The 14,432-nt window shown below is 35.9% G+C and overlaps 1 protein-coding gene across 1 annotated transcript in view; it reads left to right on the top strand.

The window, feature by feature from the left end:
* The first annotated feature begins 720 nt into the window (after positions 1-720).
* Positions 721-14,432, top strand: part of ANO3 (anoctamin 3) — a 198,583-nt gene continuing 184,871 nt past the window's right edge. Inside the window, exons 1-2 of the mRNA XM_008056070.1 lie at positions 721-914; positions 2,338-2,409. Coding sequence (XP_008054261.1) covers positions 722-914; positions 2,338-2,409 — 265 coding nt within the window. The 5' untranslated portion in view covers position 721. The remainder of the gene's footprint in view (positions 915-2,337; positions 2,410-14,432) is intronic.

The following is a 14,432-nucleotide window of genomic DNA, read 5'->3' as shown; positions in this document are numbered from 1 at the left end:
ATGGATTATGGTGGATTATACTATTTAAACGCTCTTCATCAAAGCCCAGTGGTCTTCCTGACTGTGGACACTCAGGAGGAAATGAGGTCGCTCAGGTCAAAGTGGTCCTCTTTGAAACAACAAAGCCATTTTCTGGCCGTGCTTTCACTAAGGGCATTCTCCTCATACACAGCACAAGTGTTTCCACTGCCTTTACTCCTCTGTTAACTGGAACAGAAGAATATGTCAGAAGTGTTTGTTTTTTTTTTCACTTGACACTCCATCTTCTGCAACTCACAAATAGCATTAACTTTCTTCAAATCTGTAAGACGCATTCACAAGCACAACATTGTCACTCCAAATAACAAATGACAGACGACAAACAAAATCTCTACACAGCAGTATTTCCATGCCAAAAAAGTAAATAAAAGCTACGAACTTAAACATCAATCTAATATTTTCCCAAATGAACTTAAACATCAGCTTCTTTTTTTAATAAACTTTTAAAAAGAATTGGGAAAGCTCAAACTCAAAACAGAAATGTTTATTTTTCAGAACTATTTAACAAAAATCTCAAACTCATTTCCTGATGAAATATAAAGTTGAATCAATTATTTCTAATATCTAGGTGGTACTCTTCAAGAGTATTTTCCTGAAACAGTCATCACAAGAATTAAATTTTTTGGCTGGCCTCTGCGGATTATTTCTTATTGCTAAAATGTGCCATTTTGGATTTGCAGGTATGAACATAAGCAAAAGTGAGATAACGAAGGAAACTTCATTAAAACCATCTCGGAGATCTCTGCCTTGCCTGGCCCAGAGCTATGCTTACTCAAAGAGCTTGAGTCAATCTACCTCACTCTTCCAGTCAACTGAGAGTGAATCTCAGGCTCCTACTTCTATAACCTTGATCTCCAATGACAAAACAGAGCAAGGTGAGCAGTGATTCCTATTTTGTTGTTCCAAACACAAGGAGTAAGTGTTTTCAAAGCATTCCTTCTTTCCTTCCATTTCTCATTTGAGTAGCATGTATAGAGCTCTTCAGGAAAGAGGCTGGCATAGGAAGGACCCCATGCAGTCAGATGAAAGCCATTTGTTGGTCACCTGGTCCCATTCCTTTCTTGCCTTGAAGGCAGCCAATCTTGTGGAGTCTGATCCTAAGTCTTTCTGTTTGCAGTAAAGGACAGACACAGCTACATGAATCACTGGTCCACTGGGCCACTATTTGCATTCCTTGTGTTGATGTGTACGATTCCTGGCAAGAACTTATAACCAGTACTCCAGTACACAAACTCCAGTACACAATGTAAACCTATTAAAATATGGAAAATGAGCTGGGTGCAGCGCTTCACGCTTCTAATCCCAACTTTGGGAGGCGGAAGCAAGGGGATTGCCTGAGTCCTGGGGTTCAGCATGGGCAACTTGGCGAGATCTTATCTATACAATAAATTTTAAAAATTCAGCCTGCTGTGGTGGCACACACCTGTAGTTCCAACTAATTGGAAGGGCTGAGGCGGAGGGATCGCCTGTGCCCAGCAGGTTGAGGCTGCAGTAGCTGTGAATGTGCCGCTGCAGTAGCTGTGAATGTGCCACTGCACTCCAGCCTGGGAGACAAAGTGAGACTCCAAGTAAACAAATTAATTGATTAATTTAATTAGAGCTAAAGAAAAGTATATAAAAAATAAACTAGGTTTAGTGAAACTAAAGGCTGATGACTTAAATACTGACAATAAAATTACAGATTTGGTTGACTGGACAGGAGTGAGTTGACAACCGAATGTTGACATGCAGTAGTTGAAATTTAGAGACACACAAGCTAGAGGTGACATTCAAGAAAATTTGTGATTGTGGGGGCCCTCTTCTACGCTCATCTAGCCACTGACATACCACACTATGATTCCAGACAACTGTTTTGCACAACAGTGAGAAGTCAAAATACAAACCATACTCTCTGTTGTTCAGTGAATGGGGGGGTTGTTTTTATTTTCTTATTCTTCTCTTGCTTTTTTCATATAAGAATGTATTTTGTTGCGATTCCTTGGAGGTTATTTCTTTTTCTGCTTAACTTGAAATTATCGAAATCCTCTTCTCAATATTGTAAAATCTCTGCAGATTGTAATGAGCTCACAGCCATGTCCGATAAGGAAAGTGGTTAATATTTTCAAGAGGATGAAAGTATTAAGACATTATGTAAATGTTTCTTTTTCTTATTGAAAGTTAAAATTTAAATAACTAATTTTAACTTGCTAACTTAAATTGGTTCTTCACGTTTGGCTATATTTGGTCATTCACCACTATGTTCATTTTTCTGTTGTTTTTCTTTCTGAAAACTATGAATTGTCTTAATTTGTTTTCCAGTTAACACTGAGGATAATAAAACAGACTCTGTGCTCAAATGCTCCTTTGCAGACCTTAGTGATTTTTGCTTGAGTAAGTTGACTTCCAATATTTCTTTCCTCCTTTCCCTTTCCCAAAGGTAAGCTTGAGTTCTTCAAATCTAGAATTAAAAAAAAAAAAAAAGTTCGTGTCTGGTTTTCAACTTGATGGGTAAGTATAATATGCTGGTGTTAAAAAAAAAAAAACCTACTATGGTATTTATTGTACAGTTCAAAAGTCAAATAATTTATGAGAATTTATAATAAATATAGTAACCCCATAACAAAAAATTATCAAGTTTTGCTGTTAGTCTTCTGAAAATATATTTCTACTCTTTATGAATAAGTACATTTATACTACTGTTTCAAGGTACAACAAATTTTGGCACTCAGAGTTTGGAATGTTAGTGACACTGAAAGATTCAATCCTGATTCTTCATTATAGATAATATAAATTTTATTTTTTCCCATGTCAGGGACAAGTTTGCTCAAACTCATCTTTCGTCTTCTGATGGTTTCATGTTATGATCTGCTTCAATCGAGCAAAATTTACATTCAGATCTGTGCTGTCCTTGCTCCTTTATATGTATCTATTATTAAATTTATACTAATTGTTATATTATATTTTAGTATCATATTAATAGTTGAATAATAAATACATATAATTAAATGATCTTTGTCATTTATTTTAGTGGGAAGAAGTCTCACTCTGTTGCCCAGGCTGGAGTGTAGGGGTAGGATCACTGCTAACCGTAGCCTCGACCACCTGGACTTAGACGCTCCTTCTGCCTCTACCTCCTGAGTAGCTGGGACTCCTGGTGCAGGCCACCGTGTCCAGCTAATTTTTTACATTTTTTATGCAGATGAGGCCTCTCTGTGTTGGTGAGGTTGGTCTTGAACTACTGGGCTCAAGTGATTCTCCCACCTCGGCCTCCCAAAATTCTGGGATTATAGGCATGAGCCACTGCGCCCAGTCTGTAATAGTTCTTTTGAATTGGGGCTTTTCATTTACATAAATTAAATAGAAATAAAATAAAACCAAGATTTATCCAAAAAAGATACTAATATGCCCCAACACTTATATTGCAACCTCAGTTTGAATGTATTTATACCTGAAGAAATGAAGCCCTGAGTTTTTAGGAGTGAATACATTGGTGACCAAGCTGCATTGTCTGGATCAGGGGATTTTAACTCTGGCTACGCATTTACATTATCTGAGGGCTTTTAAAACTCTCTGAATTCCACTTCCAGAGAGTCAATTTTAATTGTCCTTGAGCGTGAACTTGGCATTCATCCTTTTAATGATTTACCAGGTAAATAATAAGTGTGGCCAGGATTAAGAATTTCTGGCCTAAATGTTGTTTATTAGTTTCTCTCTGTAAGCATTGTTAAATTACTTTTCATAATTTTTAAAACCATGAGCTGTGTTATTTATAACAGCATTCTGAATGGCCACAAATTAATTAAATTTCTTATAATATTCACTTTTTTATGTGTGTAGCATAGAAACAGTGCGAGAGTATTATTTTCCTAATTAAAGAAAGAAAGCCAGCAAAAACTTCATTTCATATACAACATCAAAAAAGAACATTTAACAGAACAAATACACTCAGTCAGAACACAAAGGCCTTACCTATAGTAAATTATTCTGGAGGAGATTACTACAGGTTGGGTATTCCTTATCTAAAATGCTTGAGACCAGAAGTGTTTCAGACTTCAGATTATTTGAGGAGTTGGGAATACCTATATTATATATTTACTGGTTGAGCATCCCAAATCTGAAAATCTTAAATCTGAAATATTCCATTGATCATTTCCTTTGAGCCTCATTTCAATGCTCAAACAGTTTTGATTTTGGAGCATTTGGACTTTGGATATTAAAATTTGGATGCTCAACTTGTATTCTCTGAAAAGAAACCATAGTATATAGCTTGCATTATCAGTTATTTCCTGATTAAAGCAAGCAAACAAACCTGAAGCTTTTCTTGTCCAAAATATCCATATAGGTAGGAAGTTTGTACAACACTCTTCGCTAACCACCTCCCAAATTATACCAGTTAATAGTTTAACAATCACTCTAGTGATGAAAGCCTATCCATTCAATTCCATGCATTTTATTCTTGACAGCTTGCCACACCAAATGTTAAAAACAATTTCTCTAAATGTTTAATATTATTGGATGCTCTCACCTCACAATTTTTTCTTATTATTTTGGTGTGCCTTAATCATTTGATCCACCTGACTTGTATTTACGTCTCCCTGGACATTGTACATCATATTCAACACTTTAGCATCCCTCAGCATCAATCTATCAATTCTTTCATTCAAGTTATAGAAACATCACAAGAGGTTAAAATACATACAGATGATGAGGAGTTTACCTTTATAATGAAGGTGAGAATGAATCTTCAACTGACTTTAGTATCACTAAACACAACAAGAATCCATCTGGAGGTAACACTTGGTTGGGAAATACTCTTTTAGAGTCAGGTATATATCTATCCTATGGGTGTTTTTATCATCTTTGAAATGAGAGCAAATACACCAAGAGCATAATTAAACTAAGCATGTAAGTATTTTTTGCAGTACATGTGCTCTTTAAATGCAAAGCGGTTACATTCTCTAATTTTGTTTTGTTTTAGAATGCAGATTACCAGCTTCTAGAATCGGTCTGATTATTGCATGGAAATTTCCAGGTACCAGCAGGTTTTGATACCTGGCAAATGCATCTGATTAATGGCTTTTTACAGTGAATTGCTTTGAACTGCCCCATGAGATTATCAATGCTGAGGCAGAGTTAACTGCATGTGGTCAGTGTTTCATTTTTCCAAATGAGAGCTATGGAGGGAGGAATATTCCTGGTTCTATTTATTCAGAGCAGGAAGTTTCTAGTAAGGATATCTACCAGGAGATATATCTATATCTATATCTATATCTATCTATATATATATATACATACACACACACACTCATATATATACAAAATGGTATATATGATATATGGATGCTGCAGGTACTGTTGACAGCTGCTAGGGAGGTGGCAACCAATTAATTAAGAGGGCATTGGTATACAACAACCCCCTCCTAATTAACTCAAATAAATGCCTAACAATAGATGACAGAGAGAGAGAGAGAGAGAGTGCACTCCTGTTAACCATCCTTATATAATATATAATGAATGAAATGCTCTTTTCCTAGCTAGACATTGGTCAAGTCTTCATTCATGTATCCACTAGCTGTATGACAAAGGCATACTACTTAATCTCTCTGAACTTCAGTGATCTCATTTATAAATTGGGATCAATGATTCATTCTTTGCAGGATTTGTGAAGTACATGAAGAAGCATAGTTCCATCACAGCTCCTAGAAAATCCTAGGGGTTCAACAAATATTTGTTCATTGCTTTATTCAATCACTCAAGCTGATCTTTCACAGCAAATTCTGCTAGACCCAGAAGCATCTACACTAAACAGCTATTATTATCAAATTGTGATTTTTATGGCATAATGAAGAAACAATAATTTACTGAACTCTTTTATTACACACTTTACCTGCATTATCTCATTAGGTACTATCCTCAGTCCCTTTTTACTGAAGAGGAAACAGAATCACCAAGAAATAAAATAATTTCGTAAATGTCACATAGCTAGCCAATGGCGAACCGAGATTCCAACCCCAGGAAATCTTAATCTCTAGTCTCTCTCTTAGTCACCACAACAGGCACAGAAGTGATGGGATTAATGGTAGTCAATATCTGTCTGGGGACGAGGGGACACCCCTTATCAACAAGGGTTGCCTAAACGATGCATATTTGTATACCTAACCCTAAACTGTAACTCACAATTTTAAAATAAAAAATATGTTTAAAAAAATAAATAAAACAGTCACTGATTTCCATATAAAACTAATTCTGCAAGAGTTAATACGTATCAGGAAGCAAGCAAAAAACGAGGAAAAAGTTGCATGTTAAAATATATTTGGGCCGGGCACAGTGGCTCAAGCTTGTAATCCCAGCACTTTGGGAGGTTGAGTTGAGAGAACTGCCTAAGTCCACGGGTTCAAGACCACCTGGGCAACTTTGTGAGACCTCATCTCTACAATATATTAAAAATTAGCCAGGAATGGCAGCGCCTGCCTGTAGTTCCACCAACTTAGAAGGCTAAGGCAGAAGGATCGCCTGAGTCCAGCATGTCGCCACTGGGGTGGCTATGAACGTGTCACTTCACTCCAACCTGGGCGATGGAGTGAAACTACAACTCAAATATATATATATTTGGGAAATGATTGACTTAAAGAGCTAATCAAATTGGGGAGATTTGTTTTCATTTGTTGGTTGGTTGGTTTTATTCTTTCATTTTTTTAAGCTGATATTTTACAGCTTTTAATTCTACTTTTCATAGAGTAGTCCACAAAGCCGGGGCAGCGTTCCACTCCATCACCCAAGCCACATGTATGCACACATACTCACACACATGCTCACAACATTATTCTAGAAAGTACTGATCCATGTAGCAGTGAATTTGAAACCCTGGTGTCACAAAATTCTTATCTATTAATCCTGAAAGCCCCACTACCATTGTCTGCACTGTTTTTCTTCTTGGTATGCTGGAAAATGACAAGGAGAAAGCAATACACATTAACAAGTGAACGATGCCTGATTCTGCCCATGCACTGCTGTAAAATCAGGTAACTTAGAAATGAAATTGACAGGGTTTATTAAGACCAGCATGATTTGAGTTCAGTCAACCAAAACATACATCTGTCTAATTTTGTTATGAATCCAAATCTTGTTAATGTTGTGAAACAATTCCCTCCGGAAGTTGTTCATATTAGAGTTTTAAAGCATTTGTTTGCTGTCTACAAGCTTAATAGTTTAGCTTGGTGGACCATTCCTTCATCTTATTCTTTAAAACAGTTATGAACAAGTGAGTACATGGTGATTTTGCTTTCATTTTATAGCAATAGATAATCTCCATGAAATTTTCATTATTTTTCCTAATGACATCTCTTATTAAGATGGCATAAGAAAGGACTTTGTCCTAATGTTCCAAACCTACTTAAAAATTATAGAACTCAGTTATTTGTTTCTAAGGGATTCACACAAAAGATCATAATATTTTTTCAGTTTATAACAGCCTGACTGTCACTGTATGAGAGGATACCCCCCCAAAACTGGAATTTATTTATTAAAAAATGTTCCTCCGGGTATATTCCCAGAGGAACATTCTTTAATAAATAAATTCGATGGATTTGGAGTCGATCATATTCAGTGATTTATCACAGAAACAAAGAATAGAGTTCCATACATTCTCACTCATAAGAGAACCTTGAACAATTATAATGCTGTAAGAAATTGATTGGTAGTAATGGGAAACTGTTGGTGGGGGGCGGGGATTGGCAGTTGAGGGAAACTGCTAGGGGAGGGAGGGGCATACCTCATTAACAGGGGTGCCTGCATGAACAAGGTTTGTATACCTAGCCCTCAATTGTATCCCACATCTTTACAATAATTTTTTTAATGTGTATTTGTTCTTATATGCTTAAACTTCAGTCATCTTCAAAGTCCTCTTTGATGCAATACTCCTATCAAGTCACTTTTTCCACTGCTCAAAACAGTTTTTGAACTCATCCATTTGATGCCTCTTGGTGCTTCTGCCATTTTTGGTTTTGTCTCTTCCACATGGACAAAACATTTCCCTTTGAGGACTTTTGAAAATCTTGTTAAACAAACAAAAAGTTGCTCAGGTTGACAGCAGGTGAATAGGGAGGTTGGGGCATGGGGATCATGTCGTTTTTGGTCAAACACTGCTGAACACTCAGCATGGTGTGGGCAGGTGTACTCCTAAGTCACATGAAATGCACAAACACATTGAAACAATCTCTAAAAAGAAAAATTCACTGAAGCCTAATGCAGCCTCTCACAACAACACTAGCTGTTACACTAATGCCCATGGGTTCATAGAACACTTACCTTGTGGGGGAAGACTATACTGCAAGGGGCCCACCCTCCAAAAAGTAATTGTTTTGGAGGTGTGTCCCCTTATAAAAAAAATTATTTTAATTGTTTATTGAACACATTCAATAAGTCCTCTTGGCTCCATTTTTAGAATATATTCCAAGTTTGACCACTGCTCACCACATTCACTGTTGTGCATTGATCCAGTTGACTACCTTTTCTAGGTATATTGGTGGGACAACCTCCTAAGTGATCTCCCTGCTCAATCTCCTACCTCTGTTATAGTCTATTTCCCATACAAGAACTAAAGGTAGTGCCAATAAAAGGAAAATAAATATCATCATTTCTCTTCTCTCCTTCTAGGGATTCCCATTATCTTTACAATATAACCTTTCTGTGGTATTGTGAGACCTGACACAATCTAGCCCTCTCTAGGCCATTCCCTAATGCTTTTAACTCAAAGTATTGCAGACAAGTCAACCTCCCTGTGTTCCATGTTCATAATAAGTGTATTCTTATCCTGGGGCCTACACTGAAATAAACCAGATTCACATTAGTTTCACTTTTTGCCTCCTAATCTTGATTGATTTTTCTTTATAATACTTGTCATTACCTGACATCATATTATTTATTTCAGTTCTCCACCCCTGTCCTTTTTGTTTCTAGAGGGCGGAGACTGTCAATCTTGCTGACACCTATAGCCCCAGAATCAAGCAAAACACCTGAAAATACTAGGAACTCAAGGAATATTTTTAGCATTAGTGACAGGACACACAAATGGATAAAAGAGCATCTTCACACACAACACACACACATATCATTGAAGAGTCTGCTGTAGAATCTGCCCATTACTTTGCCCTCTATGATGCCGTTTATCTGCGAGTTTTCTTCCATGTCAGGAACTAGTTTTGTTAATTTTCTCACTGAGAACCTGATTTGAATATAATCCACTTTTTCATTTAAATTGTGTTGACAGAACTTTAAGCAGATCATTTAAAGACTTCAAAATCATCCCTAGACTTAAGTAGTAGAATTGCCTCTTTAACATCACTATTACATGAAGTCCCCCCTAATACTCAGCTATTTAGTTACTTTTTCCTATGATTATATAGCACTTTGGATATGATACTTTTCACCCTCAGCTCACTAGATGATAGTAATGTGACTGACACCTGTCTTGTTCCTATGGCTTAGTATATACTATCTGCTCAATGATAGATAGATAGATGAAGGAATGGTGATTGGAGGAATGGTGATTGGAGGAATGTATGAAAGACGGGTGGTGGATGGAATAAAGTGGCACATGGACACAGGGGAAAACAGTTTATCTGCAGGACGTGCTTAGCTGTGGGGTTGGCTGAATACAGCTCCATCAATACCCTTACTGCCCTCACATGACCGCTACTGGTGGGCCTTTAGAATAACGGATCATCTAGGGAGAAGTAGTCAACAAAGGAACCACAAAGAACGAACAAGTCTAGGTTCTCATTACCACCACGTCCCAACCACTGGGCAAACCCTATATGGACCATGTGTGGATTTATTCTTCATAGCAAACTTTTGTGGGATAATACATTTTTTAAAAATTTTTTATTTTGAAGATGTGGGGTACAATTCAGGGTAAGGCATGCAAATGGTCATTGTACAGGTAAAGTTTGGACCTCATTTTGATCTCCCCTTTACCAGGTTTGAGATCAGGTACCCTTGTTGATGAACTGTACTTCTTCTCCCTCCCTTTAATTTTTAAAATCATGGAATTTGTAAGCAGTCAGATGGTCCAGTTTCAAATACCAACCCCGTCATTATTACCTGAGTTTACACTTGTGTTGTGCTTGTGTTTTCTGATTTGTGAAATGGAGATATCAATATTAATATTTGATTCCTTTATATACTACAAACAGAGATTGAACAAAATTCAAGTAAGAGCTTTAGTGAGACGCAAGCAAGAGAATATTTATAGAAAGTGGCATATTAACTATATAGTATGTAAATAATCTTAGACCATTATTATTATTTAAATCTGCAGCCTCAACTATTCTAGTAATCCTGAAGCAGGTTAGTGTGTTAGCAGTGTACAGAAAGGTTTCACAGTTGCAAGTAAGTAAAGGCTGACTAATAATCTACTCACACATTTCAAATTCTCTAAGAAGTACCCCGTCTTTTTACAGATGCTCCTGCAGTTACAATACAATGTAACAAACTAACACTATAATAAAAAGAATGATTGAGCTAATTTGACTATTAAAATTGTGCTCCAGAGATAGCTGTAAGGCTTATGCTGTGATCATAGTAGTCTGTTGTATTGGTCACTCTCTCTGTGTTTTGGACTAATGCTGATTTGCAAACAAAATTTAAAAGGCTTAATGCATTTCTCCTTGAGTCAACAAGTATTCATCATAAATATTACAATTGATCATTAGAAAGGGATTTGTAGATTAAATTTTAAATTTCCTGTTGGCATACTCAAGGTAATTATGTTTTTCCTGTCTACTTAGGATTTAAAATAGAAGACATGACTTCTTTTGAAAGGTTTAAACTACTTATTTTGTGTACATTTAAATACTAAAATTGTGAATTGAAATAAAATAAAACAAGAGAATAGATGTTATCTAATATCTTATGTGTTCAAGAAACTTTGCATATGTTACTCCACTTAATCTTTGGAACTGCTCTGTGAGAAGATTTTATTATCTCAAATTTTCAAGTTAAAAAAACCACAACTGATCATTACCATCCAGTTGACAAATGACAAAGTCAGGTTTTTGCCTGAGTTTGTTGAAACCAATATTCACTCTCTTTCCACTAAATCAGCCTTCATGCTTCAACATATGAAATGATTCCTTGAGCTATGAGAACCCCATTTTTATGTGTGTCTGTCTTCCTATCATTCTCAGTAAGAATTCTATTTGTCATAATCAAAATTATCCTGTAACACCCTGTTTCAGAAAGCCATTGTGTTTTTGTTCTTTAAAAGGCTATTTTTCTTAATTTTTCACCCTCCTAGATTTCAAGACACTACCAATTATAATAAGCATCATCAAATTAATAAAAGCGCTTAGAAAAATAGGATGTTATCTTGTTAATTAAATACATGGACTGTTTACGTCATCCTGATTTCAGAAATGTTAAAATGTGGAAGAAAGTCATCTTAGAAAGATGGTATAATCTTTGTGATTACAATTTAGTGTTATTGCTTAAACAATTTTTTTAAATTTGGAATTTAATTGAAGCACTGGACATTTGTGAAAGAAATGTGTTGTCACAACATGGGGTGAATTCATGCAAATATGTCCTTGATAGAAGCCAAAACACATTGGTAGGTTTCATTTGCATCTCAGAGGATCTCACTGATGGAAAAAGAATTGACTTCACTAATCAAAATGCAATATGGTCCTCCCTGTTGTGGCTCTCAGATATTGATTGGCACTAATACCAACTCTAAAAAGTTTTAAAAATTCTGCCATTTATGATACAAACAACTTTCTGGCAAGAATAACAGAAAATAGCCTGGGGAAGAAGGGGACTACCACTTCTCAGTCAAAATAAATAACATTATGCATTTTCTCCATACAGTGGTTTTTCACTCTTTGTCTTACATTTATCTAGTTTTCCAAAGTTTCTTTCAGGAGGAAACATACATTTAAAATGAAATGTGTAAAAACAGCACAAAATATTTATTTTGTTTAATATTATGTTTTAAGCATTTCTATAGATTGTCAGTCTGCAAAATTAGCAATTTAATGGATGCAAAATATTCTCACATATAAGCATATCATTCATTCATCAATTTATTCAACAATTTTAATAGCTTGCAATGTGCTAAACACAGAACTAAGTATGGGAATGTAGCAATGAACAAAATCCCTTCACTAACAGGACCTAGAATAGGAGGAGATAGGTATAACCATCCATCTCTCTCTCTCTCTCATAAATACAGAAATATGTATATAAAATCATATACATGGTTATTTGCGTACATATGCATAAGCACATATACATATAAGTACATGTATGTATGTATAGCACATATGTGTTAATTATCTATGCCACAATTTAATTCCAGATGTGATACATCTATACATAGATAGCATATATGTTTTAAGTATGTGTGTATCAGTTGATGTCCAGTGCTGATAAAAGTAATAAAAAATAACAAATCCTTGTGAGGAGAGGGGAACCATGGAAATTATATCTTAGAAACAAGGGTCACATAATATTCCATTATGTATATGTACCACATTTTCCTTATCCAGTCCAGCTTCGATGGGCAACATGGTTGGTTCCATGTTATACACAATGGAATATTATGCAGCCATAAAAAAGGACAAATATGTGGACTTTGCAGCAACTTGGATGGATTTGGAGTCAATCACACTCAGTGATCTATCACAGAAACAAAGAACAGAGTAACATATGTTCTCACTCATAAGCAGACCTTGAACAATTATAATACTATAAGAAAGTATTTGAGCGTCATGGGAAACTGTCAGGGTAGGGTGGGTAGGATTCACAGTCCAGGGCAACTGCTAGGGGAGGGAGGGGCATACCTCATCAACAAGGGTAACTGCATAATCAATGTGTGTATACCTAACCCTGAATTGTACCCCACATTTTTATAATTAAAAAATAAATTAATAATAATTTTTTAAAAAAGTAGAAACGGGGGTCGAGGAGAGATTCCCTGGCAAATTGATAGGAGAGCAGAATCCTGACTGACACGAGGATTGGTCACACATTTCTGGCAAAGAGAGAAGCGAGGGCAAGAGCCCTGTTGTGGTGAGGAACATACTGCACACCCAGGAGCCCAGAGCAGTGAAGATGGAGGACGTGAGGGTAAAGCTTGGGCAAGGGAAAGTAGTGGTTGTATGGAGCCAGGTGATGCATGCTCAGTGAACCATGGCATCGATGATGGAGCCACAAAATTAGTAGAGGGTTTCATGAAGCTTTAACGTGATTCAGCTTAGGTTTTTGAAAAGGCCCCTCTGGCTTGCAGAAGATGGAAGTAAGAAGATCAGAAGACTCAACACACTTCTCAAGTGATGGCAATGGCTTGGAGAAATAAACTATATTCAGGTGTCGACAAGTGATCAGCTTCTAAATATAATTTGAAGATGGCTCAGGTATAATTTACTGGGTGTTTAAATATTTTTATTCATTCAGTAAACATTTATTGAATGTCAGCTATGTGTCAGACCCTGTTCAGGATATTAGGGATACAGCAATCAACAGAACGACAACAACAAAAGTGACCAAAAAAAATTGACTTACACATACCTTAGTGAGGGAAACAGATAATAAATTAAGATAGAGAAGTAAAATTGCACTTGATATTAGATGGTCAAATGTGCTAAAGAGTAAAGCGAAGTGGAGAAACAATGCTTTGTGCTAAGTCAACAGAATTCACTTAAGGATCAGGCACAGGGTACAAGAAGAAATGAGGAATAAAGATTACTTCCAGGTTTTTGACCTGTGTAACAAGAAGAATGGAGTCATTGTTCATTAGCATAGCAATAGTCTCTGTGTTTTATTATCCATAGGCTTGGAGGAACATTTCCAAGAACATAGATTTTCTTTCTTTTGGATTATGATTTTAGAAAATATCTCTAGTTGTGCTGTCAAAACATATTGACAGGTTTTGTTCCTAAAGTTTTATTAATTTATATTTGTACTGATAACAATTGACCATAGCAGTTGCCTTGCATCTTGCCAGCAATTGATATTTATTAAAAATAAAAGATACAAATAAATTGGGTACTGGCATAAAATAGATGTATTTTTATTTTTATTTTAAATTACTGGCACAGGGGATATTAAAGCACATAAAAATAAATGTTCTTGCTAGATTTTCTCACCTTTTAATTACTCAGCTGCTTATACTCCATCTTTATCTATTGGGATGTTAATGTTTATCTCCATTATTGTCAGTTTCAGGAGGATACATGGCTATATTTTCAATCCAGAGTTTTCATTCTTTTAATTAGACAAATATCTTAACATTTTATATAAACATGTACTTGTCTAAAATTTGTGAACACCCTGTTCCTTCAAAGTTTTCAAAATCATCATCTTTCCAAGAAAGCTACTAAACAATACGATTTCTACATGAGGCAGTATTACATAGT

The sequence above is a fragment of the Carlito syrichta genome, unplaced genomic scaffold (genome assembly GCF_000164805.1).
Source record: "Carlito syrichta isolate Samal-C Ts95f unplaced genomic scaffold, Tarsius_syrichta-2.0.1 Scaffold302088, whole genome shotgun sequence".
NCBI lineage: Eukaryota > Metazoa > Chordata > Mammalia > Primates > Tarsiidae > Carlito > Carlito syrichta.
Note: the sequence above shows the minus strand (reverse complement) of the source record. Positions and strands in the feature narration are given on the sequence as shown.